The sequence below is a fragment of the Telopea speciosissima genome, chromosome 8, assembly GCF_018873765.1.
Source record: "Telopea speciosissima isolate NSW1024214 ecotype Mountain lineage chromosome 8, Tspe_v1, whole genome shotgun sequence".
In the NCBI taxonomy this organism is placed as follows: domain Eukaryota; kingdom Viridiplantae; phylum Streptophyta; class Magnoliopsida; order Proteales; family Proteaceae; genus Telopea; species Telopea speciosissima.
Window position 1 is genome coordinate 31,060,279 of NC_057923.1, and position 17,919 is coordinate 31,078,197.

At 41.4% G+C, this 17,919-nt stretch overlaps 1 protein-coding gene across 1 annotated transcript; it reads right to left on the minus strand.

Moving 5' to 3' along the window:
• Positions 1–4,589: 4,589 nt before the first annotated feature.
• On the minus strand, positions 4,590–15,914 carry LOC122672233. Its single transcript, XM_043869728.1, has 2 exons — positions 15,232–15,914; positions 4,590–4,776 (listed from the first exon to the last, which is right to left on the minus strand). Exons 1-2 carry the CDS (start codon positions 15,912–15,914, stop codon positions 4,590–4,592), a joined length of 870 nt encoding a protein of 289 aa, XP_043725663.1.
• Positions 15,915–17,919: the final 2,005 nt, after the last annotated feature.

Consider the following 17,919-nt stretch of genomic DNA (forward strand, 5'->3'; position numbering starts at 1 on the left):
TGACTTAAGATTTTTAAATTAAAATTTTAAATTGGGTAGTTTAATTTTAGCTAAATTCATTTTTTGTTGGGATTTTATTTTATGAAAACTTTCTTTCTCCAAGATTGGGTTTTCAGCCAATTGGAGATTGCCACCTCACCTTTCCTTATCAATCCATAATACTTCCCTAACTAAATTCTTACAAAATTCACAAACCTCCCAAGCTAGAATCGTGGAAGCCCCTTTTTAAGCCCTATAAAATTATAAAAAATAAAATATTTAATTGCACCTCTAAAAAATAGAACCTTAGACCTCTAACAAATTGAATTAAATGTCTAAGCACTAGTCTAGGTTACTAACTACGACTTATTTTCCAAATCAAATTATATATGTTATAAATAAAACCCTAATTCTACACTTAGGCAAGGAATAATTCAAATTAAGGGTGTTATACTAGGGCACACTACTTACCATCATGTGTACGCCCCAGCAAGTCCAAGATCCTATTCTAGTCCTGTATTAGGTAAAAAGATGAAATTATCCCTAGTCCAAAATTAGGGTATTACAATTCTCCACCCCTTAACAAAATTTCATCCTTGAAATTTAAATTTACCTGGATTGCTAAATAAATGCGGAATATTACAATCCACCCCCTTAAAGAAATTTCATCCTCTAAATTTACATATCAAGATCTCTAAATAGTTGCGGATACTTGGATCGCATTTCATCTTCTTTCTTTCACAACCCTTTGAATATCATGATTCCTCCAGAGAATTGTCATAATTGAAATAGTATGGTTATATAGAACTTGCCCTTTGCGATCCAAAGCAAATAGGTGTTTCCTTGAAATCTGAGTCACTCTCTCTAATAATCCATCAATTAGTGGTCAAGACATTATGTTTAGAAATTTAACCAATTTACTAAATCAGACTCCAAAAATTTGACTTTGATCAGACTAAATCTATTGACTAATATAAATAATATCCAGCATGGTAACTTGGTTCTTGGTTAAAACGTTGTATCACTAAACTAAACCAAAATCAATCTTATTATTCTTGAACCACTGATGTAATATGCAAACTTGGCTAAATAAGTCTTTAAACTTTCTGGACATTATCTCTATATCTTTATTTATTCAATCATAGTCTATATCAAAGGTCTAAAATAAACTTTGTTATAACTGAACTACTCACACTTGAGTTGGACTAACCAATAAATTGACCCATAATTGACTTGGTCCTCAACCATTCGACATTTAGCCATATAGAATCACTCAAGCTCAAACCATTCAAGTTCTTTTGTGTGAATCAACCAGAATCATAAATCACCTAATCTCGCATACATGCACCTCACATTATAAGTCAAATTATTTTTACCTTAGCATATTCCACTAATAAGTTTTCAAAAATTTTCAGGATATCCCATCCTCCACTCTTTTAAAAATATTTCGTTCTCAAAATTTGTGTTCCTCAATCTTGGAGGGTTCCAAAAGTCTAGGTCTTAACTTATCCTCCGTACCAAACAAAATTGTTTCCTTAAAAATATTAAACACTAGCATAGTAGGAGGATAATCAATTCATGTCAAGTAAGACATCAAAATCCGTCACTTAAAAAAAAAAGATCAAATCTATCGGCATAACTCCACCTTCTATCTATACTTGAGAAGACAAATATATAGTGTCTTCCACAAAAGTCTCCTCAAATGGTAAAGAAAATATATCACTCCCACTCCACAGCTCAAGTCCACTGTAAAATACTAGAGAGTTTCAACCTATGTATAATGTCTCTATGCTAAAAATCCTATGCCACCAGTTTCTAAGTTCAGGATTCACTAAAAGTCATCTCCAATAATTCTTATGTAGTTTCAAGAATCAATGTTCATCCTTAGTTGATGGTGGTGGAAGATTTGCATCACTCTGTCTTGCTCTTTACGGAAGCATTGTGGTCAAATACAAAAGATCAACAACATACACCCAAAATTCCAACTTATTAAAATTTATGTCTTCTCCAATTCTGTCCGTTCATAGTAGAAATTAGGAATTAAAATTTATGGATGTCCAGTACAGTGGAAAATAAGTTTTTATGAAACCTAACTTATATTTTTAAAACATCTCTAAAAATCCCCTTAAGAATGTTTTACTAACATAGGTTTCTTGTCCCTCCAAAATCAGTGTTCTGTTTCTGATAGGTTTTGACCAAACCCAGATAAACAATGTGTAAAGTACTCTTTTCAGAATTCAATAGATTCCAATTTTTTTGTGTTCTAAAATATACTCATTAAGAAAACTACTGTAAAATTTTCAGATTAAAATTCCACTTCTAATTTCTTCTGCTAACACCATCTTCCTCGAACTTCGAAATCTCACAGGTTCTGGTAGGTCCTGGGTTTCACTAACTATTTAACTTATCGATGCAATTCTAAGTTTAACAAAATTTCATGGGCATACTCTCCATGTAACCAGATACCTCCAGTAAAATTTTCAATCCCAGATTCAATTTCTAAATGTGTCTAACATGTTTATGCAATTTCGGGTTCCTACATAGTGAATTCGGGAAATTTTCTGCTAGTGTTCAACTTCCAAGTTTCAATTTTTCTAAGTTCTTATGTGTTCAAGTTTAGTATCCTAGGTTCATGTTTTTAATTCATATCCTATCCTAAGTCAAATCTAGTGCTCTGATACCACTCTGTAATGCCCTCAAAACCACCCTAGCGGTTTAGGGACATTGACGGTCCACAATATTGTTTATGTCAAGGAGATATGAACTGGAGTAGAACCAAAACACAAACATTAGTCTAAAATGTATAGATTAAGACTTCAACTAAAGTAGAGTAGTCAAACTAAGCTATTACTATTAGAGCATTCAAGGGTTTTGTCAAACCCGAATCCGTCCCCATACAGATCTCTAGAACACGATTGAATCAAAATAAAGCAGGGAATGTAAGGCGTATCTTTCACCACGTTTGTTGATGTAGAAGAGATGAGAATGCCTCTAATAGCTATAGCAATCCGTCAGATAATGAATGCAATCCGCAATGAGGATCTTCTGCCGTCTCCTAGACTCTCCCACAGCTCCCTTTCTTGTGGAGAAAAGAGAGAAGAGAATAGTGACTGTAGGAACCCCATCAATAGTATTTATCCCCAAACCCTAACCCACTTCCACAATGGGCCAGGCCTGTCTGGTCCATCTTAATAAATAGTAGCAGCCCTTATATTTTTTGTTCCCCATCAATGATCGACCCGATAACTAATTAAGTCCACACTCGTTGTATTTTGGGAAAATCCTAACAATCTCCCGACTAGGCTAGATTAATTATAAGGTCATCATTTTCAGATGTGGTCATGGGATCTCAATACAACAATAATGCTACTAAACCTTGATCCAGTTAGTAAATATATTGTTGTCGAGCAATAGCAGAGAATACACCTCAACATACGACGTATCACTTTCTGTCAGCTACAAACAAAGATTTACCTACTAACATGAATCGCCTTGAGATAATTTTGTACAAGGAATGTCGTACAAGTCTGTCATCACATAAATATCGTCATCATTCCTTGTGGGTCCTTGAACGTATCATGAGCATCGTACGACTCATGGATTATCTTTGAATATCATCATATTCTTCGGTAATCGATCGCCTTAGTTTATCACCAATCAAACATCCATGGCTAGAAACAGTCGAACGACTTGGCTCGTCGCCAATCAAACATCCGTAGACCAAAAGGCCTATCAACACATCAATCATATGCATGCATGCAAATGCTAATCATCCCATCAAGCAGAAGCACCACAATTAAAATGAAACATATATCCTTTTAGGCACTCCCACTAAACAAGCATATCAAATAAAATAATATGAAACTCCCACTGATTAAGTAGAAACAAACAAAACATCAATAGTCTGAAAATAAATATTCAACCAAAAGCATTTGCATGAAATAATTTAATTTAACTAAAATTCATTCTCCTTTCTTGCCATCTTCTGCACCGTCCTTCTTTTCCAGCCAAGCCTTCCTTGCATTGCAGTCTCTTTTCATATGTCCCTTCTGATCACACTAGTAGCATAAAATTTCACCAATGCTCCTCCTTTCTTTGTTGTACGGATGATACTTGCCTTTCTTGAAAAATCTTGGATTCCCTTTCTTTGTTCCACTTCCAGATGCTCCTTTATTCTCAGTCAGGTTCGCACTCTCAAATGTTGTCTTCTTCATGTTTCCTTCTTGTGCGCAGATAGATATCAGTTCTTTTATGGTCCATTTGTCCTTCTGAGCAGCATTCGCAAACTTTATATTTGCATACCCATCTGGGAGAGATTTGAGTGCAAGATGCACCAAAAGTTCTTCTTCTATGGGCAACCCAAGATTCCTCAACTAGTTCGCAGTGGAAGTCATCTTCAGTAAATGTTCCCTGACACTCTCAGTACCATTGAATTCAGCCGATGTAATCTGATTCATTAGATCCCCTTTCTCAGCCTTCTGAGACACCTCAAAAACAGCCTTTGTCTCACTCAGAAAGTCTATGGCAGTATCTTTCACTTCAACATTGTCACGGAACAACTCAGGAATAGATTTCTTCATGACTAGTATGCATTTCCAATGAGCTGTCACCTATTTTTCCATCTTAACTCTCTCAGCATTCGTACTCGCATCCGTCAGAGCAGCAGGTTTTGGTTCTCGAAGAGCTATATCAAGGTCGAGCAGTCCCAGATTAATTTCTAGGTCCTCTACCCACCTCTTGTAATTATTCCCAGAAAGAACAGGAATAGATGCCAAAAGATTATTTGGGAGAGACATCCTATGGAAGAAAATTCATTCATGCAGATAAACAAGGATATATATACATTCCAACAACAATATGATCATATTAAATCAGCTAGCAAATGCAAACAATTCACATAAAATACTAGCAAACACAAACAATGATCATCATCACATTGCATCTTGCCCTCTCGGGTCAAATGTACATGTCTTTATCACACTGTAAGTGTCGTGAGATAGCAACAACTTTCAAAAATCTCCCTCCACCTTTGGGTGATAGAGAAACCCCTAGGTTATGCACCTCAATAATAATTTATCGCAATACAATCACCGTGAGAAGTTGATGACTTTTAAAAATCTTCCTCCACCTTTGGGTGGTAAGAAAACCCCTAGGCCACGCATCCCAAATCTTTGAGTACACTATCTTTGGATGGACACACTGTCTTTCCATGAAAAGATCAGTAGTTTTCAGAAATCCCAGCACCTTTGGGCAACTGGAACTCTTAGACCACTATCCCTTCCAACCTATGTGCATATCATCTCGTCAATCTTTGGTAACATCGCCTTTGGGCTAATGTCACCTATTCCGCTGCCTTGACAGAACCATAAAAGGATTCAATGGGCCACTTTGGTAGATTACCATTTTACCTTCTCATAATTCATCAACCTGATATACAGCAATATATGTGGAAGTAAACATATTGATTGTCCATAATGTGTTGTGATATGCACATCTAAGTGGCAATAGTCAATCCAAAATAGTCTAAAAATGCTCAAAGTAACATAATTGTCCAAAACAGGTCCCTGAAAGTATTAAACATCCCAATACCAGGTACCAATAGGTTGGTTTTAAAAATTATGAGCAAGACAAGACCAATCAGAGCCCAAAATAATGCTCCACGCACATTAAACCATGCTTTCAAGATTATTAGAAAATATAAAAATTGTCAAAACCATGGTCTCTTTTTATGCAAAATATGCCAAATTGTAAATCAAAACAAAGAGCACAAAAAAACAGACACACTAGATAAAACCGCGTCTCAAAATTCATCCAAATGAAACCACACAATCCTTTTGAAGTATTCTGGTCCTTTTCTCCCTCTTTTTTTTTTTTTTGTTTAAAATTCGAACCGAACCAATCAAACCAAATTGGGTCGAACCCAATTTGACTAAATCGGACAGCCGATTCACCCATCTGGGTCATCGGGTCAAAAAATGGGATGCGTCACGGGTTGGGAATCTTTGATCGGGTCAAACGTGATCCGCAAGCATTAGGGCTGACGTCAGCATCGCTATGAGAAAATATATTTTTTTCTCTAATGACCGCTAGCGCGTGGATCTCACTCGCGCCTTCGGTTAGCATGATCGATTGCTGGCAGTGATGATCCACACTTCGTTGCGATCGTCTCTCCGAGCCCTTCGCACCCATCTAAAAATCTCCGACTTTCGCTGATGGAAAAATTGGGCAGCAGAAAAAATGTACGATTTTGCCAAAATTCTGGTCAAAAACCCTATTTTCGCCGTCAAAACTCGATCCTAGGTATGTATGGTTGGCTCTGATACCACTTGTTAGAACATTAAAGGGTTTTGTCAAACCCGAATCTGTCCCCATATAGATCTCTAGAACACGATTGAATCAAAATAAAGCAGGGAATGTAAGGCGTACCTTTCACCACGTTTGTTGATGTAGAAGAGATGAGAACGCCTCCAATAGCTGCAGCAATCCGTCAGATAATGATTGCTATCCACGATGGGGATCTTCTACCCTCTCTTAGACTCTCCCACAGCTCCCTTTCATGTGGAGAAAAGAGAAAAGAGAATAGTGACTGCAGGGACTCCATCAATGGTATCTATAATAATCCCCAAACCCTAACCGACTTCCACAATGGGCTAGGCCAGTCCGGTCCATCTCAATAAATAGTAGTAGCCCTTATATTTCTTGTTCCCCATCAATGATCGACCCAATAATTAATTAAGCCCACACTCATCGCATTTTGGGAAAATCCTAACAATTATAACTTCCAAATTAAACTTAAAATTCTTAAATAAAGGTTACAATCTCCAAAATTAAATTAAACTCAAACAAACTATGAGTTCTAAAATTTAAAGGAAGTGTAATGTTTCTAATAGTAGTTGGCCTCTTCTAATCCAAATGCTTCGTCCCCTTAGACCTCCTCCTCTAGTACATCCTCACATCCAAGTTCGCATTCATAAAGTTGTTCATCTGAAAAATGATGAGGGTAAGCTTCGAGAAAAGCTTAGCAAGTAAATCCAAAACAACTATACAGGTGTGAAAACATGCACAAGTAATACAAAATGTAAAGATATTTAATAATATGTATATATAGATCTGAAAAAAAAAATATGATCATAACCATATTTGCTTATCACCACTACCGTAATGAAAAGTATATATGACAACAATCAATAAAAGATATATCAAAAGAACATAAAATAATAAACACATCACTCCCTAATGGACTAGTGTGAACTAGTTATCATACACTGGTCAAGCCCCTCATGATAGCGGCGTATGAACTGTAGCTATGATCAACTACAACACCACCGTCCCCTCTCAACATCAAGAAACTAATGGAGAAACTAGTGACCAAACTTACCCCAGATTGAGTCAAAGCCCCCAAAGGTTTTACCAGTAATGTCAAACCTGCCCCTAACTGGCTGGGAATTTGAATAAAGGACAGGAACCCCTAGCCAATCCTCCAAGCACTCTATGGAGCATCACACTAGTAGGTGATCCATTGGGAATGACCTCCTACATACCTACCAAAAGGTGGATTGCAGCTCCATGCCACTATACTGCACACTGCATAATGTACAGTTTGGACTCCAGGCATTCTTTCTCCTTTCCATAAATGTGGGGCCCACACCTAGAAAGATGTGTAATGGACCCTGGGTGAGGTGTAAGTATAAGGCTTAACCCCTGGGCCAAGGCCCTGTGCAAGCACAGTGAGATTACAGCTTTGTTGTATTCTCTGGGTGACGCACTGGGTGATGCACCTATCACCCAGTGAATCGCCTAGAGTGGTAAAACTGGTTATTTTAAACTGCAGAGATGTGGGGACCGCCCATACAGACCATGGACACCCCTAGGGGTAGATGGGAGTCTTAGGAACCAAAAATTACCCCTGGACCCCTATGGACCCCACTAGAATGACCAGAATGTCCTAGAATCAGTTATAAGAATGCATTCTTGGAGTGGGGCCAGGCTGCCAAACAGGCCTTATGTTGGGTTGGTCTATAAAAGATAGACCCAGCCCAGCATTTAAAGGCTTACACTGTTCAAATTGTGGGGAGGAAGAGAAGAGAGAAAAGAGAGAAAAGAGAGAAAAGAGAGAAAAAGAGAAGGAAAGGAAGAAGAAAGGAAGGAGAAGAAGAGGGAAGAAGGAGGAACAACTGTGCGGCCTTGATTCCAGCAACCTCAGTTCAATCTCAGGTATAAATCATACCCCTACAAGCTGCCACTGCTGGTTCTCTGTCCTCTCCTTTGGATCTTTGCATATTGTAGGTGAAACTGGTCAAGGACAGCCCAGAACACCTGGGGGCTGCCTTGTACTGCCTCAGATCTGACATGCAAACCAATTGCATGGAAGATCTGAGTATCTTTATGCGATTTTTGCTGCTATTACTTACCTGAGACTGAAACCAGTCTCTATGCCAGACTGCACTGCCTTATTGCACCCAGAATAGGCAGTCTGGGCTTGGATCTGTACATGCAAGCTAGTCCTTGCCTGGATCTTGGTACAAACAGCCTACTACTATGTTTTTGCATGTAAATCTATCCTTGCATGTAGCCCAAAGAATGGCCTTGAGCTATGACACAGCTAGACAACTGTTCTCTATGCTGATTGGACAGCTCCTGGCTGCCAAATGGTGGGCCCAAGTCATGATCCATGTGGACCACTGAAAACCACTCGTCATGGGGTCCAAAACAACCCTACATGCATAATGGGTCGACCTAGGCACTGGCCATGGTGAAAAATGCAAGTTTTGGAGCCTGTTCACGCTTCAAACAGGCTCTGGGCAATGCACCTATCGCCCAAAGAATCGAAATGGGCTGATTTGCTGACTAGACTCTATGGGCCTTCACCAGTGGGCCATGAACAGTGTAAAGAGGTGGTAAATGACCAAAATACCCCTCCTCACATCTATCCACTAATAATTACACCTTGGGTACCCAAGTGGGCCCCACAGGGCCTGGCAAGAGATGGTCCAGCTATACTACTGACCCGAGGACTGAATTATGAGACTCTCAAGACCATGTACTACGTATTACACTGGTAAAATACCAGACTTGACCCTGAACCACATCTCCGGATGATGCACCGAGACATGAACCCAAAGCCCAGTGCAAGACCCGAAGAATTCCAAGTGATGCCAGACTAAGCACCGAGTCAGACCAGTGAGCCTAGATCAGTACTAGGACCTCCAGAACAGTATGATTAATTAAATAATACGTTTTTGATTTATTACTTTAGGGTTTGATCCCGCGCTCAAGGTGTACTGCCAGACACCGGCCGAAACTGAACCAGCAACAGAACCTGTAGGACCAGACCAAGGTGAGTGGAATGTCATCGCGTATGTAGATGTAACATAAATGATATGCTAAATTTAATTTTTATAATAATAATTCTGTGCTACATATTTAATTCATGAATCTTAAAAATTCAATACAACACTGTGTTGACTACTGGAAATTATGGTTGAATATTCTATGCTGATTGTGAATGCTAGACTAGATGCCGTAGCCGGCTTGGAAATGAGGCCTGTGGTAGCCCGTAGAATGGGATATGGTTGACACCGCCCGAATCATATGATGCCATATAGACATGGGGTTAGAGTTTCATCACCCGTGCTACGCACCCTTGCCAACAGGGGTTAAGATGTCACACCGCTATCCCAAGCTTATGCCATAAGCATAGTCAAGAGGGTGATTAGGACGGCACACATCACCCCAATTCCTGCCAGGATCAAGGACACAGTGTCCCAGAGCATAATCACCACCCAAGGACCCACCCAAATAATTACATTTGAGCAAAGGAAATAAATATTCCATTCATTGTCGGAGTTATCGTAAGAGGAAGCAATATTTGCATAAGCAGCTACAGTATGTTCAGCTGTCTAAGTGATAATATAGTAGTTAGTGTTAACACCAGCTGACCATGACATAACTACTCAAAAGTACAATAAGTTACTATAGAAAATATTCATAATGGGCACAAAGCCCCAAAAGAATCAAAAGGAGGGGACACCACCCCAATTCCATCAGTGCCCATAAGCCCAATCATCACAGGGGCAACCGTCATTGTGTTCCTCTGACACGTACTCAGGCTCCTCTATGCCAATACTATCGTACTTCGCCCACTGTACATCTAGGCCGACCAAGTAACCATCACCTGTATCAAATCTAAAAGTTGTGTACACAGGGGGTTAGCTCCATTGAGCCAGTGAGGGAAAAAGGGAGTGCACATACACAAAATCATACATAGTGCATGATGCATGAAATGTTAAACATATTTTCCACCTAACAAATAGTCTAAGTCATGGTATATGTTACTGTGATAACTCAGGAGACACTGAGGGTCACTTATCCTATTACCCCAGTGAAACCTTAATTATCACAAGGGAGCCTACGCCGGTAGAAGCTATAGACCACCCAGTGACAGAACCCAATAGCCATCACTACCCCTGACCTGGCCTCTCCCACCTCCACAGACCTCAGGTGCTCAGACTATCCAACACATAAACCCCTGTTGGCAAGGATCATAGCATAAGGGAGTATAAAACCTAGCCACAGATATACTACATGCAATTCCTATGGTCCTGAGAGGTATTTTGGGTGCATCAATATCCCATTCCATCTAGTACCTGGGTACTAGCACGGCACGATGCATACAAGCCAGGATAGCAAACAATGATTATAATAATAAGGAATTTGGGGTTCCGGCACCGACACACCTAGCACCATAACCCAATGTAATAAATTAAAGCAATATGTCTGCATATCATCAATTCATACAAATGATGGTTTTATATGCAAGGATGCAACATAGCAAGAATGAGTACACGCACATAACCATCGTATAATCTATGTAGTTATATTTCTATATGTATAAATCAATCACAAACATCACCCAATGCCCACTTACTGCTTGTTTTCTTGCCTTTCGGGGTGTTTGGTAAGGTTTTCTCAAGTACAAGTACTCCCGCATAGATTCCAAGGTCTGAGTATGCGTGAAAGTAGTGTTAGAAGTATATAGGTGGGTCCCACAAAGGGTCCCAACAATTTAATTGAAGTTTGGGTCAAGACAGCAAGGGCGGGTGCAGGAACGGAGTCAGGCAGGTGGGTCCAGTCGTGGATCCATCCAGGCCATACCCAAAAATATATGGAACGGACTCAAGGGCGGATGCGGAACATGGATCTGCTCGTGCATCCGTCCAAACCCTAAGATATTCCCGAGAGTGACCTGAGCTATGAGCGGATTCACTCAAGTGGGTCCACTCATGGCTCCTCCCAGAATAAATAGCCAGGTTAGGCTGAACGGACTAACGGACGGATACACGACGGTGAGTCCAATCGTTCGTCTGTCACCATTCCTTTGAAAGCTGCGAAGATCTCCACCAATAGTCCTTCATTAATGGATCCATAAAGGTCCTAGGGTTAACGAGGTGGGTCCAAACCTTCGTTGGAGGTCCAATATACATACCCTTTTAAATGATTTAGGGAAAATCAAAAGATTGGATCCATCTCCAGGGTTCCTCCTAGCCTAAGCTAGGTTTCCAATGCTTGAACAACATTTAGGTTAATAGATCCATGGAGGCATTCAGGGAAAAGGATAAAGGTCTCAAAGGGAGCATTCAATGAGGTTTAAAGGGGTTTCCAAGAGAACCCCCAAGCTTGGAATCGATCCCAAGGGATTCTCCAAACTCAGAAATGGAAAAGAGAGGGAGGAAGATGAGGTCACTTACCCCAAGTTGGATTTGTGGGTGATTCTCCACCTCCACAGTCCCCTTCCAAGCCCTCCTCCACAAGCCTTCAATGCTCCACAACTCCCATGTTTTAGGTTGGTGAAGGAAGTAATGAGACTTGAAGACTAAGCCTTAGTCTTATATCCAATCCCACTTAGGACTTGTTTGGCATGGGCATTATGAGTCAAAACTCATCCAAGAGGTCTATTTAGCCAGTGGGTCCACCTCATGGCAACCCATAAGCCAAGGAGAATAAGGGTGAGGCCTAAACCTTGTCTAGGTGTCTAGATAGGATGTCCGGGCCAAGGTGTGGGTCCCACCCAAGAAAACACACAAAAGCCATAAACAGCACGGGCGGACTAACGGGTGGATTCTATCTTGGTGTGTCCGCTCGTGCGTTCGTTGCTGCTATAAGGGCAGAAACTTAAGAAAATTGGTCGGGCTTTGGCCCACACTTCAAGGTCAACTAGGATAGGATACAGTAACATTCACAAGGTCAGTATCTTACCCCTCAACCTTCACAATGTGTCCTTTGTGATCCCGAATGGTTTCCCAATCGCGATGCTAAGCTCATCGCCAAAGGAGGTATCTAGCTATGGGGACACAAGGAACGCCTTTTGGTACTCTTCGCTCTGTGGACTCATGCTAGGAGGATGATCGATGAAGTCATCATCGATAAATCTCTCCCATTGTCGGTTAAGGAACCTCCCCTCCATAGGCAGGCCCGTGAACTGGTCAATAATCTTGTGGCTAGGTTTGACCACAAGGGAAAATAGCTCACCAGCGTACATGGTGGCAGAATCTACACATCATAAGAGAGAGAAATTATAATTAATAGTAAATCTGGGCGCGGATGTAACATCCTCCCCACCTTACAAAAATTTTGTCCCCAAAATTATCGTACCTTACAGGAATCCAAGGGAAGGGTACTTTGCTCGCATTTCCACCTCGGCTTCCCAGGTGGCTTCTTCTTCTATGTGGTTGCACCACTTCACCTTCACATAATGAATAGGTCTATTGCGGAGATTTACCACCTTGCTATTCAAGATCTTTTCAGGTTGTTCTTTATAAAACATATCCGCTGCCAGCTCTCGTGGCTCCTGAGATAGAACATGACAAGGGTCATGCACATACTTCCACAACATAGACACATGGAAGACATCGTGCACACCATCCAAAGATGGTGGAAGCACCAACCGATAAGCTATCGATCAAATCTTTGTAAGAATCTCATAAGGTCCAATATATCTTGGGCTTAGCTTGCCCTTCTTGCTGAACCACATTACGCCCTTGGTAGGCGACACTTTGAGAAATACTTTGTCACCGAATAAGGAACTCTAGATCCTTCTGCCTTTGGTCTACATAGCCCTTCTGCCTAGACTGGGCAGCTTTAATTCGCTCACGGATCAAGTCCACCTTCTCACAGGTTGCTTGGATCGATTCTGGCCCACGAATAAGCTGCTCACCCACTTCATCCTAGTACAATGGAGTATGACACTTTTTCCCATACTGAGCTTCAAAGGGTTCCATTCCAATAGTAGCTTGGTAACTGTTGTTGTAGGCGAACTTGATAAGCAAGATTTGCTCATCCCAATTGCCTTGTATATCAATGGCACAAGCTCGAAGCATGTCTTCCAATATCTGTGTTATCCTTTCTGACTGCCTGTTGGTCTATGGATGGAAGGCAGTGCTAAAACTCAATGGGTTTCCCATAGCTCTCTGAAATCTGCCCCAAAACTTGGATGTGAACCTGGGGCCCCGATCCGAGATAATGCTAACTGGAACTCCATGTAGGCAAACCACGTTATCAATGTACAAGCGGGCCAATTTATCCATAGAATAGGTAACCTTCATTGGGATGAAATCAGTCGTCTTCGTTAGCCTATCCACAATAACCCATAGAGCATCAACACCTCTAGGTGTACGGGGTAGTCCTTTGACAAAGTCCATGGTGACATGTTCCCACTTTCATTCTGGCACGAGCAATGACTGTAGAAGGCCGTGAGGTCGTTGCCTATCTACTTTCACCTACTGACAAGTGAGACATCTTGCCACAAATTCAGCTATATCCCTTTTCATTCCACTCCACTAATAATGCTCTTTCAAATCCTTGTACATTTTTATACTTCCTGGGTGAATTGAGTAGGGGGACTCATGTGCTTCTGACAATACTTCTTTCCTCAGCTGATCATCTTTAGGAACACATAGGCAGTCCCTAAACATAAGAATGTCGCTATCTGTCAATGTGAAATTCAGATCTCACTGTGTGTCACCCTGGATAGCCTCAATAATTTCCTGAAAGCATTCATCTGAGGCTTGAGCTGTCTGAATTTTCTTAACCAAGGTTGATTGCACCGATAAGGCTGCCAGAAATAGTGTAACGCCCTCTACCAATAACTCCAAATCCATCCTTCTAGCTTCTTCAATAAGTTCTTTACTGACTGCCAAGGACGCAATGGATAAGGTCTGGGATTTCCGACTAAGAGCGTCCGCTATGACATTTGCCTTACCCGGGTAGTAATGGATAGTGCAATCATAGTCATTCATAAGTTCCAACCAGCGCCTCTATCTCATGTTGAGTTCCTTCTGAGTAAAGAAATATTTGAGGCTTTTATGGTCGCTGTAGATCTCACTCTTCTCTCTATATCGATAGTGTCTCCAGATCTTTAGAGCAAAGACCACAACCGCCAACTCTAAGTCGTGAGTTGGGTAATTTCTCTCATAATCCTTTAATTGATGAGAAGCGTAGGCTACCACTTTGTCATTTTGCATCAAAACACAGCTAAGGCCCATGTTCGATGCATCACAATAGACTACCATCCCTCCGGTACCATTTGGAATGGTAAGTACCGGAGCCAAAATTAGTCGTTGCTTTAGATCCTGAAAATTCTTCTCGTATTGGTCTGAACACTCGAACTTCACTCCCTTATGGGTCAGTCGAGTCATAGGAGCAGAGATTTTTGAAAAGTTCTCGATAAATCTCCTATAATAGCCTGCTAGACCGAGGAAACAACGAATATCTACCACATTCTTGGGTGTCTCCCAGTCAACTATCGACTGCACCTTGCTGGGGTCAACTTCAATACCCTTCACAGATACCAAATGACCTAAGAAAGCCACTTGCCATAGCCAGCAATCGCACTTGCTAAACTTAGCATATAATTACTTTTCCCTCAAGCGCTACAGCACAAAGCAAAGGTGATTAGCATGTTCTTCTTCGCTCTTGGAGTAGACCAAAATGTCATCAATAAATACGATGATGTACTTATCCAACACATCGTGAAACACCCTATTCATTAACTCCATAAAAGCTGCCGAGGCATTGGTCAGTCCGAAGGACATAACCAGAAACTCATAGTGTCCATATAGCGATCTGAACTCGGTCTTGGTAATGTCACTACCTCTGATCTTTAGCTAATGATATCCCGAGCGAAGATCAATCTTGGAAAATACCCTTACACCTTGCAATTGGTCAAATAGATTATTGATCCTAGGCAGCAGGTACCAATTCTTGATCGTAAGCTTGTTGAGTTCACAGTAGTTAATGCACATACGCATACTACCGTCCTTCTTCTTTATAAACAAGACTGGTGAACCCCACGGGAAAACACTTGGCCTGATAAAGCCCTTCTTTAGCAAATCATTAAGCTGTTCTTTCAGTTCTTTTAGTTCTGATGGGGCCATTCTATATGGTGCCTTAGACACTGGAGCGGCACTGGGCACCTGGTCAATCATGAATTCTGTTTCCCGATCCGGTGGTAACCGTGTGAGGTCTTTCGGAAAGACATCAGGAAAATATTTCACTATACTTATCTCTTCCATAGGTGTGACCTTGGCTTCAATATCCAACAAAGAGGCTAAGTAACATTGACAACCCTGTGCTAAGAGCTTTTGAACTTGGAAAGCCAAAATGATTGTCTTACTAGGCTTTTTACTTTGGCTACCCTTGAACACAAATTCATTATCTCCTCCCGTCCTAAAGAGTATCTTTCTCTCTGCACAAATCAGGCTAGCCCCGTGGGTGGACAACCAATCCATTCCCAGAATTACATCAAAGTCTCTCATATCTAGAATGATCAAACTGGCCTCAAGCCCATGGTCGCTTACTCGGACAGGGCAAGAGTTGAAGGCTCGGTCAAGCTCGACTTTGCTTCCAGTCAATGTACTAACTGTCAACTTTTGCTCCATATTGGCCGGTTCAATTGGTAACTTCTTGGCAAAGGAGAGAGATACAAAAGAGTGTGACGCCCCCGAGTCAAATAATACATATGCAGGTAAGGAGCACACAAAAATCATACCTGACAACAACAAATAGCCAGACATGATAAACTCAACATAAGGAATTTCACTAAGGCGGTTGAGTACAATACCTGTGATGATGCCAGGGTCAGACTGGGCTTCTTTATGAGTAACAGAATAAACTTGCCCCTGAGTCTTGCTTGTTGGGGGGAGGAACAAATGGACGAACAGCAGTCTTGGCCTAGGGTGTCCTGGAAGTCACAACTGGCCATGAACCCGGATGTCGCGGTTATGGAAAATCCTTGGCCATATGGCCGGACTCCGTGCAGTTGTAACAAATAAGAGTCTGGGTCCCATAATAAGGAGCAGAAGTAGCTTTAGGCACTTGAGCCATGTCGGGTCTACGGGACTAAATTGGAGCTACATTGGTGTAAGCCCCTCTCCCTTAGAACTTATTAGGTCCCCTGGAGTAATGAGATGACATTGGCCTCTTACCTGCTTGTATAGCCCTATAGTTCTCCCTCTACTGATCTTCTATCAACTTGGCGGCTTCAATCACTTCTACATAGGTGGGGTACCACAGAAGTACTCAGACTGGCTCTAAACCCCCTTTCAAACCTTCTTGCTTTCACGTCCTTAGTTTTCAAGTATGTCGGAGCAAAGTAGAAATACTCCTCGAATATCTGTTGGTACTCAAGGACCGACTTGGATCCCTAACTGAGGCTTATGAATTTAATATCTTTCTTCTCTCAAAAATTCCTTGGGAAGTAGTTCTCAAGAAAAGCTTCCTTAAATTGAGTCCAAGTTGCATTGGGGTATTTGACCCAGAAATGCTCCTTCGAGGAACGCCACCAGGCATCAGCATCACCTCGAAGTTGGAAAGTAGCACATCGAATCTTCTCGAGATCACTACACGGTAGCACCTCAAAGATCCTTTCGAGATCCCATACACAAGTAGTTGGGAACATGGAGTCATGGATCAACTTATAAAAAGTAGGAGGATGATGCTTTTGAAACTTCTCAGAAAGTTTGGAGGCATCAGCCCATTCTGATATCACATTTCTGACCGATAAGGCAGCCGGAGGAGGAAGATTTTGGTTCACTTGTGCTACAGGAACTTCATTTGCAGCAGACCCTAAAGGAGGAATGATAGGAGTGGTGTTAGCTGTGGGATTTAGGACTTCATGCACCGGAGGTGGCACTCTTGGTCCTTTTCGACCAACATTTTAAAGCTGGGCAGTAATATTCTGCATAACTGTGCGCTATTCCATCTGGGATTCTCTGTGTTCCCTTTGTATATCGTGCAAAATGTTCCCTAGGAGCGCAGCAACATCTGCATTAGTGCTCACAGGAGGCGGTCCAGGCAAACTTTCCTCAGAAACATCACCGGCATCTTCCCTAGAGGGGAACGATTTCGGTTGCGAGTATTGACCATGATTTAGCACCTGATATATTTAAGATCCGTCAAATGTTAGCATAAATACAAGGAATCGAATGCATGGTAAGGGACCTTAAGGGAAACAAGCACAATTTCTATACAAAGTGTGTGTAACATCACACAAGAGGAACTAGGGGCCTTAAGAGTAAGGCTGAGCCAAAATATAGGCCAATAGCCATCAAGAGCATGGGCGGATCCATGGACAGATCTAACCTTTTGAGTCCGGTCGTGAGTCTGCTCGAAAAATTAGACTAGGCGGACTTTATGGGCGGATGTGGAGTATGAGTTCATTCGTTCATCCGTTCTTAGGTGTTCATTGGCCGAGAGGATCTGAGTCGAATGGATTAACGGACGAATCCTTGGATCGTGGTTCCATTCGTTCATCCACTCAGTATAGAAGATGAAAGGTCAGTGTTTCTAGGCTCAGTGGATTCACGATAGTGAGTCCGATCATGCGTCCGCTCAAAAATTTTCATAAGAATACTTACTGTGCAGTTTCAGTTTTATTTTGGCTTG

Excerpts from the sequence above, each read along its gene's own strand:
- LOC122672233 (XM_043869728.1), bottom strand. The coding sequence starts at position 15,914 with ATGGAGCAAAAGTTGACAGTTAGTACATTGACTGGAAGCAAAGTCGAG. Across the intron at positions 4,777-15,231 it reads AAGCTTACGATCAAGAATTG|GATGTCTCTCCCAAATAATC; the intron begins GTACCTGCTGCC and ends TTTCTTCCATAG.